Raw genomic sequence first — 18,579 nt, forward strand, 5'->3', positions numbered from 1 at the left:
CCTAGCAATCAGGGAATATTAAGAGGCAGGTGAGAGACTCGAAGTGCTGTATCCAGCTGTCTTCAGAGTATTTTATTTCCCTACAGAATGAAACACACTTTGACGCAGAACAGGCCAAGGAGGAAATAAAGTTTATCCAATATAAAGTGAACGAGCAAGCAAAAGGGGACTGTGCTCATTCTTCTGAGAAATGAAAATGTTTCCAATTTTCCAAGGGAAACTGCTTGAGAGACAAACAGAAGCATAGGAGCCACCATGGACTGAATCAGAGTCTAGTGTTGGGAGATGGCGATTAATATTGAAATTAGCAAAAAAATATGAGATTATAAAGCATCAAATCAAACTTGTGAAATATGGCTTACAAATAAAAGTTGCTGAGAAAACACAGGGCTTCAGCAGACTTCGTTATGCTTATGGGTGGACTGTAAAGCATACACCCCACATTATGTCTTCAGTACTTAAAAGAACATTAAAAGGGATATAAGAATTTATTACAAGAAACAATTTTCGATCTTAGTATAAAACATTTCATGATATAAACTGCAGGTTAGACTATAAAGCAGTTTTGTATAGTGTGCAGTCAAGTGCATTATAAATGGGTGTGTGGGGAGAGTAGTTTCAGTGATTGTTGTATGTGTTAACATTGAAGTAAAAAGTACCTTTGTAATTTTAATAAATATGTTTCACAGTATAACAAGAAAAGGCTGAACAGAAGCAAGTTTAAGAAGCTGCTGAGGTGAATATGCGATGTAGAATTAAAATGACGATTTACCTTGTTTTTACAATGGTGGCCATCTAGCCAAATTCAGCATGATCAACACTTTTGATTCGTTCAGTTGGCCTGTGAACGTTAGGGGGTTGCTGAACTCCTCAGCAATTTCAACGTCCCTTTGGCTAGACCTCACTGGAAGCAATACATGTGCATAAGGCATGCTTCTACGTTCAATTCACTTCTCTCAAATCTCTATCAGTTAGATGGACTGCTAAGGCTCTCATTGAAAGGCCCTTTTTTGGTTAGCACTGCCACCACCACCAAATCTGTGAAGTAACCTTTATTCCAGTGGGGTCTGTTCCTTGGAATGGGTCACTTACACTGGGTTCTTACCACTCCAGCTCCACACCTAGTTCAATCATGATGAGGGGTGGGGGGACAGGCAAGATATCTGAAGTTACCTGGAGGAGACTGGGGAACCCAAACCCTTATGGAGGTCTGCTGGAAAGTCTGTGCACCTCCTTTTGGACATCTCACCCTATACACATCCTGAAGGGCCTTTCAGAACACTGTTGCTGAAGTTTCACAATCAGTATTCAAGAATTTAAATTACTGGGTGCTGTGAGGTACAGCAAAAGTAAAAGGTGTAACTGCTCTTTTACCTCCTCAGAATTTTAGTTAAATTTCTCCAAGTAATTGAATGTTGACATCATGCTTGTTCAGAGTTGATGAAGCTGGTACCAAACCATGCAGCAAAGCTAAAGGCGTCACATCAGATGTTCTAACATTAAAATGATGCGACTCACAGGACACAGTCAGCATCCAACCTGGTTTGGCACAGATCTGGACACATTTCCATTCCCAAAGCAGTCACAGCCAATACCAGGACAGCTTGACACACAAATTTCTCGGCACCTAGACATTCTTCCCTGTCTGTCCTGGAGACAGGAGGACAAATCAATTTGAGCCTTGATAAAAGCTTGTATCATGCAATTTCAGTCAACCAGCATGAAAAGACCCCTACCTGAAAGGGCCAAGGAAGGTGGGAGATTCGAGGAAATCATGTTCTCTTCCTTGAGTGATCCTAAAGTAGGGATATCTCCAACAAGACATCTCCCTAGAAGGACGCTAGTGATGGATCCTGTAAGTCCATAACTGGGTAGGTTTCCACCAGAGGTGCACAGGGAAATTGGACGACTTGAGTCTTGGACTTCCACCTCTAGGGTCTTCCAAAAAGGTCTACTGTTCAGAACTGGATTTGCCTATCCCTCACAATTTCCTTTCTCCTCTTTATCTTCCTTCTGGGAATGTTTATCTTCTTCTGAAGGCAAAAATATTTTTAAATATACGAGTTTGCTTCTCTGCTGGAGACTGCTACAAATGAAGATGCTATGGCTCCAGGCTCATGTGTGTTCTGCAGAGGAAATCTTATGGCCACACTTACAAAATCTGCAGACCTTGTACAAAACCCCACAAAGATGTGCATGCATGCCCACACCTATGAGAGCATTCAAAGAGAGTCACCCACCCAAAGCACTACCTAGAAGTACACTCAGTAAAAAAGCAAAGCCCTGACAAGTAGCTCTAGATATTACTGTGAAAAAAAAAAAAAAAGCAAAGCCCTGACAAGTAGCTGTAGATATTACTGTGAAAAAAAAAACAAAAAAGCAAAGCCCTGACAGGTAGCTGTAGATATTACTGTGAAAAAAAAAAAAAAAAAAGCAAAGCCCTGACAAGTAGCTGTAGATATTACTGTGAAAAAAAAAAAAAACAGAGATAAAGGTAACTCCATAAAAGTACCTAACTTGGATAAAAACCTGACAGTTAGAAGTGACTGCCTAATCAGGAGCAAGGCAGATAAACAACTAAAACTACAAACCTTAAGAAAAATTCTGATAAGGTTATTATTTGTCTTTTACTACAAGTTATTTTTCAGCTCAAGCTAGTGAAGATAGCATGCGAATGCTACTGGCAGTAAATGAGTGCCGAGTAAAATGTACAACATTGTGGAAGAAAGCAGGAGCTCAAGCTGTGAGAAGAAATCTAACTGCCAATTGTGACCATGTGGTGGCAACCAGTCCAAAATGTTGAAGCAGACAGACTGAATAATCCAATATCCCAGTTATCCCAAGAAAACAGAACAACCGGAAAAGAAACAGAAACCACAGCTTCTATAGATGAGTAGAGAGAGAGTCATCAGGTAAGGGATACCTTGGCTCCATTAACAATTCACTACAGACATGCATTTAGTAAGCACACTGTAGGAGATAAGGAAGTAATACAGTACAGAATTTCACTCGCCCCTACCCAGAAATGCAACTCAAAGGATCAAAAAGTACATTCCTTAAAAAACACAACTCTACTGAACTGTAACCATGGAATGAAAGATTTTAGGTCACAGGTATCCAGTTTCTTTGGCACCAAAGAAAACGTGGCTTTTCTGGTTTAGTGGGACCCTCCTGGATGTTTTTGTATGTGGCTTACAACCGCCTTCCTTGCGACACACTTCTGATTGGATAAAACATCCAGCAAGAGTAAAAAGAGAGGGAGACGGTGGGCTAAAAAGGGAAATTTACACTCCATGGATATTGCTGTCCAATCCCACCTGCCATTGGTGTTCCTCTACCAAGTGGATAAAGGGAGACGGTCACTGGCCATCTGCCAACTCAAGCGTTGGAAGCAGCCTCCTACTGGGCATTAGAGGTTTTTGCCTCTGGATCAGCAACCTTGACGGAAAAAAATAATCTGATGTTTGGCTTAGTTCCAGCAGCCCTGTGCTCAGGTTTTTGTTGTGTACAGCACAGAAATCACAAATGAACTGGCTGTTGTACATTATACCAAGAACATTTTGGAAGGTGTAATTTCACACTTGCAGCCACCATGGTTTTGTTAAAAAGAATTAAGCATCATCTGTGAAAAGTGAAAACGAGAAAGTGTATAAAATGGCATTAAACAAGTCAAGACAGCAACAACAAAAATTACACAGCTGAAATGTACATTGGTATAAACACAGTCACAAATGTAGGATTGCTTTCCAGCTGAAAAATATTCAATCCGTACATAAAAGATTATCAGCAAAAGTGTAAGACATGTATTTGGCTCTGCAGGGTGCAGAAACAGTCCAGAGAGTTTTGCTCTACTCCTCCACTATTTTTCAAGGAGTTCACAAAACTTTAGAGACCTCGGAAAGTTGCCTGCCAGCATACTGCATTACCAGATCTGGCAGATTTGGAACCTCAGTCCAAACGCATTACATAGTGTATATCAGATTTCTCAATTAGAAAATGCGTCCTGGGGCATTAACTTTTCTTTTCAAAAGGCCATCAGGCATACTCTACAACATCTGGTACATTATCTCCCAAATCCTACTGAAACTAGCACCACACATGACATTAAGCATCCATAAAGACAAAGTATAGGGCACTGGACAAGCAACTGTATTTTCCCAAACCTGTCGAGGGCTTCCAACTCTTTAGCTGGAGGATGGACAGCAATGCTCTGATGTGGCAGCCCTCGAGGGCTGCTGCAAATCTCACCATTTCTGGCTGGGGGGGGGGGTGTTCTCTGCCCGGAAAGCCCACTTTTCAGGGAGGATAGAAGACAAAAGTTACCAGGGATTTTACCACCAGAGTCTGATGGCATCTTTTGGGATACCCACTAGGAGAAGCACCCCGAGAAGCCTGCTGGAGAGGACCTGCAAGTTTTGTAAAGCCCACAATGCAACAAGGTGATGGGATTAACTGAATAACCTCCACACCATTTCATTAACTCTAGATAATCCACAGCATGGGGTAACCTTGGGAGGGGAAATCTAAGGAATAATCTCCCTCCTCTTCATCCAAGTCCACTGCTGGGGAATCTCCAGAAATGCTGATAAACATAAGAGTATGGTTGGACCCACTTCAGATATGGGAAAGACCTTAGTACCCTGAAATCTGAAATGTGCTTTGCTTGGGGACTGAGATGAGACTAAACAGGACAGTCCAGAATTGAAAGTGATTTGGCTCCAATACAGGAGAACAGAAGGAAGAGGGCAGGTAGACATCCTGGACACCCACAAAGCTCATCCAATCTCCCCTATATATTCAGAAAAGATCAAACAATGCCATGGCCAGTAGAAAAGGCTGTTTTGTAACCAAATGGTTTAGGCTGCCTAAAAATAAACCCAAGTACCTTTGCTTTCTTTGGTACAATAAACACCCAGAAGTAAAAAAGACTCGGTGCCTCTTTTCTCGACACAGCTTTTTGAAAGGATTGGACATCCAGAAGGGAAGTGACAGAGATACAGAAGAGGATCATATAGCCTTTGGATAGGCCAGCCCTCAAAGACTGTGATGATACAATCACATGGATAAATGAAGGTATAGGCAACCCATCTGCCTCCAATAGTATACAGCCTAGAAAGGTCTTGGGGAACAGACTACAGGCTCCCAGACTATGGTATCTCAGTTTCCTTTACAGATTGTGACCTCATTTGTTTTTTCAGATACCCTGGAAGTTGATGCAATCTTTACAGCCCTCCCAAAACCTCTACTGTATGGTTGCAAGCTACAGGGAAACCATAACTGAGGTCTGTTCTGCTGCATTCATATGCATGTGCATTGAGGAACCTAAATTCTGAGGCTGATACTAACAAGGGTCTTGCCCTCTTGCTCCCATTTATGCAGTTCAGCTTTTACTATTTACCCAAATAGAAAGGTTCCATTAAAAGAGGCATGCAGAAAACCTGGCCTTCATATCAGCAATATCTGCATGGCTAAGCCACTTACGGATCAAACTACAGGGCCCGTATCTGCCACCCTCCACAAATACACAGCACAAGGCAATTGTTAGATTTGCAATGCCCGAGACTTTAGTTTCATTTTGAGATGGTTTCCCAGCAGCTCATACAGAGTCTAAAAAGAAGTTTCATTGAGAGTCAGTTTCCTAAGGAAGTAAATCATAGGGACAATGTAGCTGGAGATCCAAATGTAAAAAAAAGGCCATACCTAAAACACACTTCTCTAGCCTATAAACCAAAAAAGAGACTATTTGGTAGTGGCTGTCTGGAAAAATAGTCTCTGTGGAGTGGAACCTTTCTTTAAGGAAGCAGACTGGAAATTTTAGGAAAGCTTCAGCAGCAACGATTTGAAATCTTCCACCTCAGGAGGTATGTGCCAAATATTTCCAGTCCTTAGGTGGCCAAAGAATCCTGTCCAGTCTCTTTGGTACATGAGCCACTACAGTGGAGTTCTTCCATGTGACTGAACCACAGGCCATATCATCCTGTCAGCTTGGAGGGACAACCAAAAAACAGAGGGCTTAGAAGGGAAAACTCCCTCCAACATTCACTCAGGTGAATGACTTTATGGGGGTCCACCTCCACTTAAAATCTTATACATGTGATCTCTTCAAACCTGGAATAATCTCATGGGGACAAAGGAAATACAACCTCCTCATCCACATCTATCAAGAATGGTTCAACTGGGGAGTTTAGGTGCTTCATCTTGCACCTTACTCTACTTTGGAGAGAGGGATCTGAAGAGCAAGCTGACTCTCCTGGCCCACACATGACCATCACTTCACGAGTCCTCCAGTCTCGCTGTCCTCTACACCCAGGGGGATGGATGGGCAACAATGCAAGCACTTCAGGACCGTGGTAGAGTTTCACGTCCTAGGAGGAGCATGCATGCAGGCCTGTATCAATGGAAATGGGCCCAACAGACCCACTCCCTCCAGCTTGCCCATGATCCCAGTTGACACCCTTATCAAACATCAAAAGGGGATGCAGAGGGGCAGCCCTTTGTGATAAGAAAATAAAACCCCAAAACATCCAGCCTGACTGTTTGACACCCTCACCTCTTACCCCATGTCAATGGTCCCAAGGTCAAAAACCTTGGTGCAAACCGTGCGGGCAGAGAAAATAAAGGTGAAGGGCTGTAGCTTAAGAGCCAAAACCAGAAAGTTAACCTTGGCAAGTCCACACAAAATTACAGGCAACTAGCAGCCTCACAGAAACTGGGATCTAGAAAGGACTAGTAAGGAAAATTTCAGGCAAGCAGCGAAGAATTTTGTAAGTGACCACATATTCTGTACTGGATAGAAGGCCTGCCAAGTCTTGCTTCAGACCAGTTCCATGGAACTCAACTTTCTAGACCTCACTGAATTTACAATGTGTGGCCTAGAAGTGGTTCTAGTAAGGAGCAAGGGACTCTCTTGTCAAGTTTAGCTTGGCAAGAAGTGAAAAAAATCTCCAATTTAGGTATTCTGGGAGTAAACTAGTACATCCCAAATGTAAATCAAATGAACGGGGGTGGGGGGGAGAAAGTATGACATAACAGCACAGCAATCATGACTCAAGAAAATACATTTACCACACCAACAAAACAGCACAAGGCCAAGGGGGAGAAGACAATAATGATACACCAAGAAATGGAATGTACTGACCTGTGAAGCACAGACAGTGCAGAAGGAAGGGATGAAGGGAATTCTAATAAAATATAAAAAGCGCTACTCAATAAACTGTTAGCTCAGGGCAGTTTCCTCACACCAATACAAATATAAACACAGCAAGAAATCTGGATAGTGAAACTCTGAGCCAGTACAGTTTGGGAGGCAGTGAATATGGGTTTGCCAATGCCGGTCATGTACCTGTATAATTCTAAAGCTGTTGACTATTCTACGTAGTACAAAAACTAAAAGGTTAATATAGTGATGAGATGAATCAGTAACTGGTTGACAGCACGAATAGTCGAAGTTAAAGTTGAAATGCCATTTCAGAGGAGTCAGTTCTTACTGTAGGGGCTCCCTCAGGGGTCGGTTTTAGGACTAGTCTCAATTTATGCCATCCATCAAAATAAAGTGTCTGTATCAGCAAGTTTGCTGACCATTCCAAAACTGAATCAATCATGTATGAATTCTGTTAAAGATAAAGCCAGAATTCAGGGAGCTAACAGATACATTATTTTGTTGGTTAAAAAGTAAAGCTATGGAATTTAGTACAAAAAATAAAAGTTATTCAGTTTTGGAGATAATTTACACTACCCATATGCCAAGAATAATGGTTACTCCTAATGATGACAGCAAGATCAGGGGCTTGGAAGTTATTGATAGTGGGTTTACTTACTGAGGACACTATACATACAGCTGCCAGAAAATGTTAATCAATAAAGGATATCTTGAGACGCATTAACACGGAAATTGGAAATCCCAATCTACTCATGTCTTTAAAGTTGAGTTTATTCATCTTGTGAAATACATTTGTAAGAATGAGATTGCTACTACAAAAGCAAAGACTAATACAACCCATCATTTAATTGCTTGGGCAAAATTGTCTAATCTGTTAGAAACATTAAATGTTATGTATATTGCTTTTTTAGTTGTTATGAACATTGTATATGGTTTGTTTTTTTCTTGTTATACACTGAAATATTATGGTGTTATAAAATGAATAAAAACATTTTGGAAGAAAGTAGTTAGAACAGGATGTGTGCTCACCTACATTTTCTAAAGGGTACACAGTCTGAAACTCTTATATATGTCGTTATTTGTGAATTCAATCCTCAACAAACATGTCTGAGGACCATAAATTATATGAGGAACAGGCCAAACCTAGGGAGTGAGAATCTGGAGAGTTGACCGTAATGGCAAGGCGAGTGCCAAAACACCAGACTGTGTAGCACTGTTTCTGACAGCGCTTGCTAGTGTTCACACTTGAAAGCCAGTTAAACATTTACTGTTTTTCCCCCTCATGTAACCAGTAGTACATGGAGCAGGTAAAGTTCCACGCATTACAAAAAATGACTGAGTCTCCAAATCATAACCCTTTACTGTGTTTATACTCTCAAGGTGAATTTTTTGGCATCATTGTCTTGAGCACGTAAGCAGGTTATATTCATCCACCCAACCATAATCCTCTATAGTGTGCCTCGCTTTGTGTATAAGCAAGCTTATTTACAAATATTAGAAAGAATTCAGAGTTACTTTTTCGGGGCAGATGAGCAGGTCAAACATCTGTGTATGGGAGATCTTATTTTAATCTATAAATATTTAACAAATTATCTCTTGGCAGCCATTCTAGGCACTGAGTTTAGGTCAAATTACCCAGGGGACTAGAAACTTAGATTTACATGTTAACTCCACATTTTTTTAAAACTGCTGTTGGGAGAGGGTCGTTCCATGAAGAGCAAATAGTTACTGTAATGGTCTTCTATTATAAAACAGATGGCCGCTAGCCTGAAGACATCTTAGAGCATAATGGATGAATATTTAGAAGTAGGGTACTGACTTTTCCTGTAACTGCTGTAAATTAAGTTAAGGTCTCTTAGGAGGCTTTGAGTTTGACGAATGTACACTAAACTGTCCCAAGAAAAATGGAAAGAGAGAGAGAAAGACCAGCAGGACTTGGCCCAGCAATGGAGACAAAGTCCTTTAGAAAAACAATACAGGGGGAGAGGGAGTGTGTGTTATGTGTGTACATGCACACAAATATTTATACACACATTATATATATATATATATATATATATATATATATATATATATAAAAATACACACACACGTATATATAAAAATGTGTATATTACATAGATGTATAAACACGCACACATTTTTATATATATATATATGTACATACACACATTTATATATACATATATATATATATATATATATATATATATATATATATATAGACAAAAATCACACACATTCTATACAAATATTATTAAATGATTAATGGGAATTACTTGTACACTCAGCATTTTGTACAGGATGAAGCAGTGGTCTAGTTAAATCACAGAAGAGCAGTGTTGCAGGCTTGTCCTTGATAAACAATGACTATTAGAACTGAAAACAGTTTAACCTTTGTTAGGCTGAAACATTTTCAGACTGCAGTTTATTACTGTGGAGAAGCAATATACAGAGGCTTGCTTTTGATAAAAAAAATTATTAATTTCACATATACCACCAGAAACACTACACTGCTTTCACAAGCACTGCCAGAAATGCTAGCAATCCCGCTGTGAGGTTTAAGTAGTACGCTTTTGACTAAAACAAAGTTATATACTAGCAAAATATACCCATTTTACATGACTCAAATAAAAATGATGATTATATCTGTACAAAGTACAGCATTCCACTCTGGAGAAAGGAAACAGTTTATATATAGAAACTGTTCCTAACATTCAATCTGATTTAGAAGTGTATATACTGCTGCAAGCATTCACAACAGTGCATACAGTTTTGCTCTCTTTTCCTGTTTTATTACCACTTGCAAATCATACTAAAAAGTAAAAAAAAAGCCAAAACAATCAAATTTTAACAACTTTGTGGAAAACATATTTGTTAATGATGCCTCTAATGTTGCATTATCCAAATTTATGCCACTGAGCAATAGCTCACTACAGGCCACTGGAGGTACAACAATTCAATAAGCATAGCCAAGAAGCTACTGAACGGACTTTTTTTTTTTTTTTTAAATAATTCCAAGCTGTGGTGGTGGTGCTGCGGTAGCATTGTCGCCTCACAGTAAGAAGTTGTCCTGTTCGATTCTCAGCTAGAGAGTCTTCTGTGTGGAGACATGCGTGAATGGGGGTACCTTTGTTGAAGGTTGTGCGTCAGGGCCGGCAACTCGGCATGTAAAAATCTACTGCCAATCATTAGCGGACCGGAGTTCCGCTGTGGCGACCCCTAACCGGGAAAAGCCGAAAGACACAACAACTTGGAGGGAAGTTATCAATCCCCACTCCTGAAACAGTAGAGCTGACATGCTGCATTGAATGTATAAAGCAAGTCAATACATGGCAAACCACTTAACACAAGCACCATTTAGATTGCTATTGTCTCTTTTTCCCCATTTTAAAAAAGGAGGCAAAACAGTTGGAGACTGGTAGTGGTGCAGCTGCCAAATTGGAATAATTATAAAACAACTGGCTTTCTTCAGTAACTTATGAATAAGGAGAAATAAAGGAAAGCATAGAGGCGACCCAGGATCAGCCAAACAAGGGCATCAACAAATGCCTATCCCTGTGGTAGAATTAGGGAAAAAATATGTTGCACTTGGTTTACTTCAATTTGACAACTACGTAACTGGAGTGGGTGACAGACCCTTTTCAGCCATGACCTGGGCACTAGGGTGCAAAACACAAACAGAAATTATACTTAGACTTCCCTCATTCTTATATTGTTTTACCTATTTAGGGCATTAACCTGCCACAATGCATATATGAATTCTCATTTTCCCCGGTACATCAAAATGTGGAAAATCTTTTCAAAATGTATAACCTTTTTTTTTTTTTTTAAATATATCTTGGGTGAAGTCAGGGTTTTTTCATTAAGCTTATGCTTATATACTAGGGGACCCTTGACAGTGGTAATCATGCTAGCAAAATCTATCAGGGCTTGAATTTCTCTCCTTTTCAGAAATGCAGTACCCTTTACTAGTTTGGTAGTAACAGACTGATATAATGATAACTCAGTTATTGTAACTGCTGTTTTATCACATTCCATGTGTGCAACTTCATTTGTGACATATCAGTTTTCAAATTTCTACAGTTATGGTTTTGTTCAGAATTAGTGCAATAAAATATGTCTCTGTTACCCCCCCCTCCACGCTTGAAAAAGTTTACTCAATTGCTATTTTTATTTAATTTAAGATTGTATATTTCTTATTGTAACTTTAGATCTAGAAAGATCCAATTCAATTTTAAACAATGTATTATTAACCAATATACAGTCTGATAAATTGAACTTTTCTGAGTTTTTGTGATCATGCTGCAAAACCCATTTTCTTGCAGAACGAGGCAATGTTCTTTAAAGTCTGTCTACTGCTTGAATTTCTAACATTTGCATCATACTGTTATCAGTTACAGATTCCAGTTTAAAGTATGTTTCAAGTCATGCATCTATGCTATTAGTAGTTTGTCAATATTAAAAGGCCAGTTGTAAAATTTTCTAACTTCACAAGTTATCCTAGCTCTAGGTAACATGGGCTAAATTCTTGGCTAGACTTGTAAGGGCCTCAGGGCCAATAGCCTAGTAACTTTCTATGAATATATAGAGTTGTACATAGCACAGTAACAAGAGAGAGACAACACACTTGTATGTTATTTACAGTTATAAATGTAAAAGATATCTACAGTATGTACAATTAAGACACACTTTCAACAAATGCTTCTCTCTAAAAGGGATGAGTAATTGTCATGCTCTTAGGGTTACAACCAAGACTGTTCAAAGACTTGGGGAACCCTCACTTAACATCAACAATGATCAAATCAGTCTGCAAACGGACCGGCTTATCCAGGCATATGCACTGGCAAGATAAAATGACAAGATCATCAATTTCCATACCCTCAAGGCTTCACAACACATGGAATAAGGGAATCCTGGAATGCAAGGTGGACCACTGTCACTTCCAGAACAATACTGTGCAAACTGGCCTCTTGCTGTGAGCAGGTCCTTTGGACTATATGCCTAAATGTCATGCCCACAGCCAAGGCAAAAGTGTCTGTAGCAACAGTCACACCAGAGTTGGGCAAAGTGAAAGAATTGCCAGCATCCATATTGGGTTAATGAAGCTACCAAAGAAGATGCTGATGTCACACCCAGCTTAAACTATTATCACCTGACAGCTCCACATGAATAGAACCCACAGCCCTCTCCACAAAAGGGGAGTGGGCTACCTGTTGCACCACTGACACAATGTCTATGCCTATGACAATAGCCTGACAAACTGTTACTATGGCCATATATTTGGTAAACACCCTGTGGAATCAGTAGCTACTTTTAACTCAAATTCTATCTCACATTGTCTGAGCCAGAAAGAGTTTCTCCAACATAAAAAGAAAACAAAATCTGCTGTAGAGCCTGGTACAAAAGTGAGACCACCAAGAATTTCCACAACAAAATACAAATTCCATGAAGAACAGAATATTCGTAGAGCTCCATGCAAGTAATGGTATCCTTTAGAAAGACGTTATATACTGCCAAAGAGACATAATTAAACCCTTAACAGGAAATAGAAATAGTGGCAAGGTTCATTTTTAGCAAGTAGTGCAGGACTGTGTAGCACTGCTATAAAGATCTAGTCCCCTTTGATAAGGGAAAAAGTCTACTTACTCTTAAGAATGTTCCCCTATTATTATGCATTTATTAAGGGAGGATATGGACCACCCTACAGGACAGGCAGGATCTTTGGCCAATAATGGAACTGAAGAAGCCAGTGGTTAGGCACAGTGAAAGGAAATCCAAACATGACTTCCCAGAAGGACAGGCCACCAAGGGCTTAAAGGAACAAAGATGGAGAGACTTCTTCAGATAAGGCCCAAGTAAGGGGGACCAGACTTGTTAAGGCCAAAACAGAGCTATAGGAGTGACTAGGCTTGCCCTGTATGGCATTATAAATGAACTTTAGATCTCAGGAAAAGGGGAGGAAAAATATCATAGATGAGCTCAGTGTCTACTTCTGGATTACAGCAAAGTTGGGGCATTCTCCTGAAGACTGATAATGGAAACACTGCTTTCCCAGGCAACACCAAATGCAGCAGAGAAGTCACAGCAAGGGAGCAGCTTCTACACAGCTAATAAATAAAGACCACTCATGAGGCATCACAAGATGCCCAATGCAGTCTGCTAATGAGTCAACCTTGTTGTTTACAATCCCCAACCGTACAGCAGAGAAGAAAAATATTAGTATCATCAGGAGTGGCGTATACAGCCGCCATCTCAGATGTGCCTTGCAGTTTTTTTATAAAATATTGCACAGAGTGTTAATTGGTCCTAACCTTGATACCATTACATTCTTAACCACCACCAAAACACCCTCACATAAAATCTTGCAATGCAGCTACATGAACGATCACCATCAGCCCCAAAGCCCTTAGGCAAGATAAAGGAGAATTACAACAACCTGGGAAACTAGCTTTGGAAAAACAAGGATCCTTTGGGGGTAAGCAGGTTTATAAACATCTGTCTCAACTATAACCTATGAATGTGAGCAGCATAATCAATCAATTTAAACAACCTAAAATGAGACCTAGCAGACACCTGGCATTCTTTAATCATAGCTTGAGAACTGGTTATGGTTCTGCAGAATGGAGAACAGCAACAGTAATCACCCTGCACAAAGGGGGGGGGGGGGCATCAACTGACCCCGGGAACTACAGACCCATAAAAGTCTAACCAGTCTCATCTGCAAGGCCATGGAAAGAATTATCATGGACCTTATAAACAAGGACATAGGCGCCCTCCAAACACTGGACCAAACCCAGTTTGGCTTTGTTATGGGTGGATCATGCTTATTAAACCTAGTAGACTTCAAGAATGTCACCAAAGCCACAGACAAAGGTAAGACCGGCTGTCTGCACCATCTCAACCTTGTCAAGGCTTTCTGACACAATTCCCCACTCTGGCATCACGGCTGTCTGCACCATCTTAACCTTGTCAAGGTTTTCTGACACAATTCCCCACTCTGGCATCACTGAAAAACTCTCTCAGATAGAAATTAACCCTTACACTACTAGATGGGTAGACAATTGGCTCACCTACAGAACACACACACTATCAAAATTGGCAACTCCACCAATAGACCTGTCACCAGAGGAGTACCACAGGGGCCTGTGCTGGCCCCCTTACTGTTTGGCATCTACTTCTCAGGAGTACTCCAGGCCAAAGTAGATGCTCTTTGGCTAACCAACTTCACTGATGATTGCAAACTGGGAGCAATCGAGTCCCCCAACGATGTCAACATATTACAAGAAGGGCTAACACAAACAATTGGTGCCAAAGCCATTGTCTAAAGCTAAATGCAAAAAATGCATTATTATTCCTTTTAGCAAAACATAATTCCCTACAAATTACAATACTGACAGCACCCCCTGAGTTCCAACCCAGTGGTGTGACAGTTGGGAACACATTGACAGCAATCGGAAGTTTGACCACCAAGTTTTCACAGTGATAAGGAAAGCCTTCTACACTGCGCACCTCACGGACCACTAAGAGTACAATGCGCCCTTTCACATGTACCTCACCAGGCACCTGCAGCAGCTGGAGAGACCTTACAGGTTTCTCACGAAGAAAATACAGGGACCCCAAACCATGACCTAAGTGGACAAGCTGAAAGCTCTGTCACTTTACTCTGTAGATTATAACCTGCTGAGAGGTGACCTGTGCTTGCTTACAGGGAAATCTCCAACCCTACCCTAATGGAAATGTTGCACATCCACAAGTCAAATGTCTCAAAGATTCTCGCTCTCTAGGGATCTCAACCTAGCTGACAATAACAGATCATGCTGGACAGACATACGTGTCTCCCAAAGACTGCCGCTTAGACTTCCTATTCACATGAAATGGAGCTGCATGCTGACCCTATTCAAATGAAACCTAGATAACTGGATGGGAGACCGCAAATTCGCCCCTGGGGTGGCAACCATGTCCCTCAAGAACAGGGGTAGCCGGTGTGATCACAGACCCGCTCTGTACATAAAATCGTTCTGTGAACTACCCAAAAGAGAACAAATGGGGATACTCGGGATTAACATGGCTAGGCTTGTAAAGGCTCTGGGGCCACAAGCCTAGTAACCTCCTATGAGCCTACAATACTGTAGAGTTGCAGAAGGAAACAAACACTCAAGGATTCAACTCCTTATCCCCCAGAATGAAGGCTGTGACTCCCCCTGTTGTAGATTATCCCTACTTCAGGGTGGACAACCGTTCTAAAAGTACCACAAAAAAAAAAATCACTGGTTGCTTCCAAACTTTTAGTTTATTTGTTACTGGCCACACCTAAACAATTGTTGATGAAGGCTCCATAGCATTCTGCAAAGGAGTACTGCAAAGTTTGAAACTTCAAACCAAAGCAGTCAGGGTTCTGCAAGTGTGTTCTTAAGCAAGTGCAGAATCACTAAAAAGCATGTTTAGAAAGATCACATCTTCATCAAAATCCACAAACCAGGGCCAGGTGTGATGACACTTAACTATATACTGGTATCTGCATATTGAGCGGAGCCCTCAACACAAGTTATAAACCAGCCTTATTGTGAGGTTCAAAATGAAGACACAATTGCCAGCTGTGACAGTAACATATGTCTGAACTGCCACTGATCCAGTAATTATGTCTGAACTGCCACTGATCCAGTAACTGCTGTATCTCATTTGCCAGCTCTCAATAAACCCTGATCTTGTGGGAATGAATGACAGTTCCAAGGCACTTAAATGGAAAAATAAAGAATATATAAACTTGTTTCCCCAAATCAATCAACAACCTAGAACATAAAGAGGATTGACAGCAGTACCCTATGCCACAGGAGCCTTTTAAATGACTTATGGGGGGGTTTCTGACCAACATTTCCAACAAACAGGAGACCAGAAGATTACATAAGATGCCCTTGGAAACAAAGCCACTCCAAGATAGTCCATTTTACAATAGCAGCCAATTTTATCGACTGGTGGAACGCTCCAGGAAGCTAGTGGAAAGGAGTGGCGAATACTGCATGCCTGCTATAAAACCCTTTTTGGGAGAAAACACTGAATCAGTGGGCCACCCCCCTGGCTGATCACCTCTATGTATTTCCTCAAATCTATGGTCATCATGCCTCTCAACAGCTTAGGGAAAGAAATCTGAACAAAGCCCAAAATAACGGGGAGACAAAGACCCAAAAATAGGACAACTTTTAAATACTGCTCTTATAAGCTTAGAAAATTCAGTGGCGCAACAGAATCTGTGCTAACATTAGTTTTCTAAGATATGCAGTCTAAAACTCAAATATTATTATTTAGTGACTGCAAGCCTCAGTGACATTCCAGAAAACCACAAATTTTATGAGGAATACCCCAAAATATGAGGCAGAACTCTAGCCACTATGCGAAAATATGGACAGCTGAGAATTATGAGGGTCATTCAAAAGAAATGTAGGGAATCTGCTCCCTTCACATTATCTGGAGAGGACAACTCAACAGGTGAGTCAAAACGTTATTCGTTATTAAGCATTTCCTACCACTCCTTGGCGTGGAAGGATTTGAGAAAGTCAAGGAGACACAATGACAACCAGAGGTGGTTGTCAAACACCGCTTTAGCCCATCAGATCCTCTGCCTTTTTGCTCCACGATGGAGCCAGCCAGTGTGGCTCAGGCAAATCAACTAAAAGTTAAAACAAGGCCATCATCATCATCAGGGTTGCGATATAAAAGCTTCAAGGTCTCTCATGAAATTTATAATACCTGTGTACTTAAGGACTTGAATTACACCCCCAAAGAAGTTTGCACTTTTCTCACCATAAGAGCCAATAGAGAAGGCAAGATTGGAAAAAAAAATCTATTCCACTGAACAGATTTACTGTAGAACTCCAGTCATAAATTAAGTACCAACATCAAAATGTTACATACCTCTCAACTGTACAGATTTTCACAGAATGCCCAGATTTTTGGCTCATATTTTTGGCCTGTTCCTCTTTTTTCCTGGCAAATCACTGGGATGATCTTAGGATTGAAGTCACTAAATAATGACATACATTTGAGTTTCAGACTTCAAATCCTTCAGAAAATGTATATTAAAAACAAATCGTGTTACTCTAGCAACTTTCTAAGCTTATAAGAACAATGTTTAAAATATATCCGTATTTGTACCCCCATTTTGTCAAGCTTTGTCCAGATCTTTTGCATTAACAGGTTGAGAGGTATGATAGACTGTCAAAGTACAAGACATATTATGCAAACATTTACCTAAACAGATGTCCACTGCTACGCATTGCACTAGCAGCACACATCATTATTAATGGCAATTAAAATATGCAATTCAACCCTGAAGTAAAACAAAGAAGCCTTTTTGCTTTGGACAAGCAGAGAATATAGATATAAACAAATGTGACTGAAATCGGGTGGAGGCTCCCGTTTCATGACGGGTGATCAAAACAGACAAATAAACAGATCATACACACCTTCTCCTAGTAAAAACAAACGGCGTAGCAGAAGTCTTACAGCCACGGATCCGAGCTACAGCTTGCTCAGTTCCGTTCCCACTGTCTACTCTGGAACTACCTCCAGAAAACGGCCAAAAGCCGCGGCCTTTTGAGCTGCTTGCCCCCATGTTCAGAAACCTGCCATCGCTGTCCGCTGCAACCAACCACAGTAAATTCACCAACCGGGCAAATAAATAAATGCCTGTGACGAGATACCGGAAAGAAGTGATTCCCTAAAGCCAAAACACAGCTTATCCTTAGGGTTTCTAGTCTCCACTTGCCATCAGATAACCACGCGTCCAAACAGTCACATACCTTGATGTCTGGCAGCTTAACCAGCTTATTAATAAACATGAATATTGGGCCCAAATCCCAGTACTAAAAATATTGGACTATATTAAGTAACTTACGAACTACAGAGCTTGCAAAACATAACGGCATCGGCATATGCCGTCACTTCCGGCCCTATGCCGGTTATTGGTTGGTTTATCTTTATTAGGGCTTATGTGGATTGCTGCAAATGTTATTATATGTATGCACGCCTCTCAATTGTGTCTGATTTTGACTCGGATTTTAACCTGGCTGTCCTGTCCCTCTTAATCCCTCTTGAAACTGGTGACTTTTGGAGAAAAGTGATGAATTGTACTTAATGAACAATGACAATAATTAGCTCCATAGACTTCTTTTACTTCAGAAAACGAATATCTATTATCTCTTATTCTGTCAATATTTCATGTCAGTATTACTTATGTTTAAAAACATGTCCCTGATTGGTTGAAAGCTATGCATGTCTGCATATAATTGATACATCTTTATCTGTTGTAATTCTCAATATAGCGTTACGTACAACCTGAAGACACTGAAAATAGGTGCAGTACAAATAACTTTGAAAATTAAGTACATATCCAGACAAATAAATATAAAAATCTGGGCACC

General features: G+C 40.5%; 1 protein-coding gene across 1 annotated transcript in view; it reads right to left on the reverse strand.

Annotated features, from left to right (window-relative positions):
* Window positions 1–18,117, reverse strand: part of TUSC2 (tumor suppressor 2, mitochondrial calcium regulator) — a 209,401-nt gene extending 191,284 nt beyond the window's left edge. The window contains exon 1 of the mRNA XM_044078647.1: window positions 17,623–18,117. Coding sequence (XP_043934582.1) covers window positions 17,623–17,771 — 149 coding nt within the window. The 5' untranslated portion in view covers window positions 17,772–18,117. The remainder of the gene's footprint in view (window positions 1–17,622) is intronic.
* Between the last annotated feature and the right edge of the window lie 462 nt (window positions 18,118–18,579).

The sequence above is a fragment of the Protopterus annectens genome, chromosome 7.part1 (genome assembly GCF_019279795.1).
Source record: "Protopterus annectens isolate FY-2018-M chromosome 7.part1, PAN1.0, whole genome shotgun sequence".
In the NCBI taxonomy this organism is placed as follows: Eukaryota; Metazoa; Chordata; order Ceratodontiformes; family Protopteridae; genus Protopterus; species Protopterus annectens.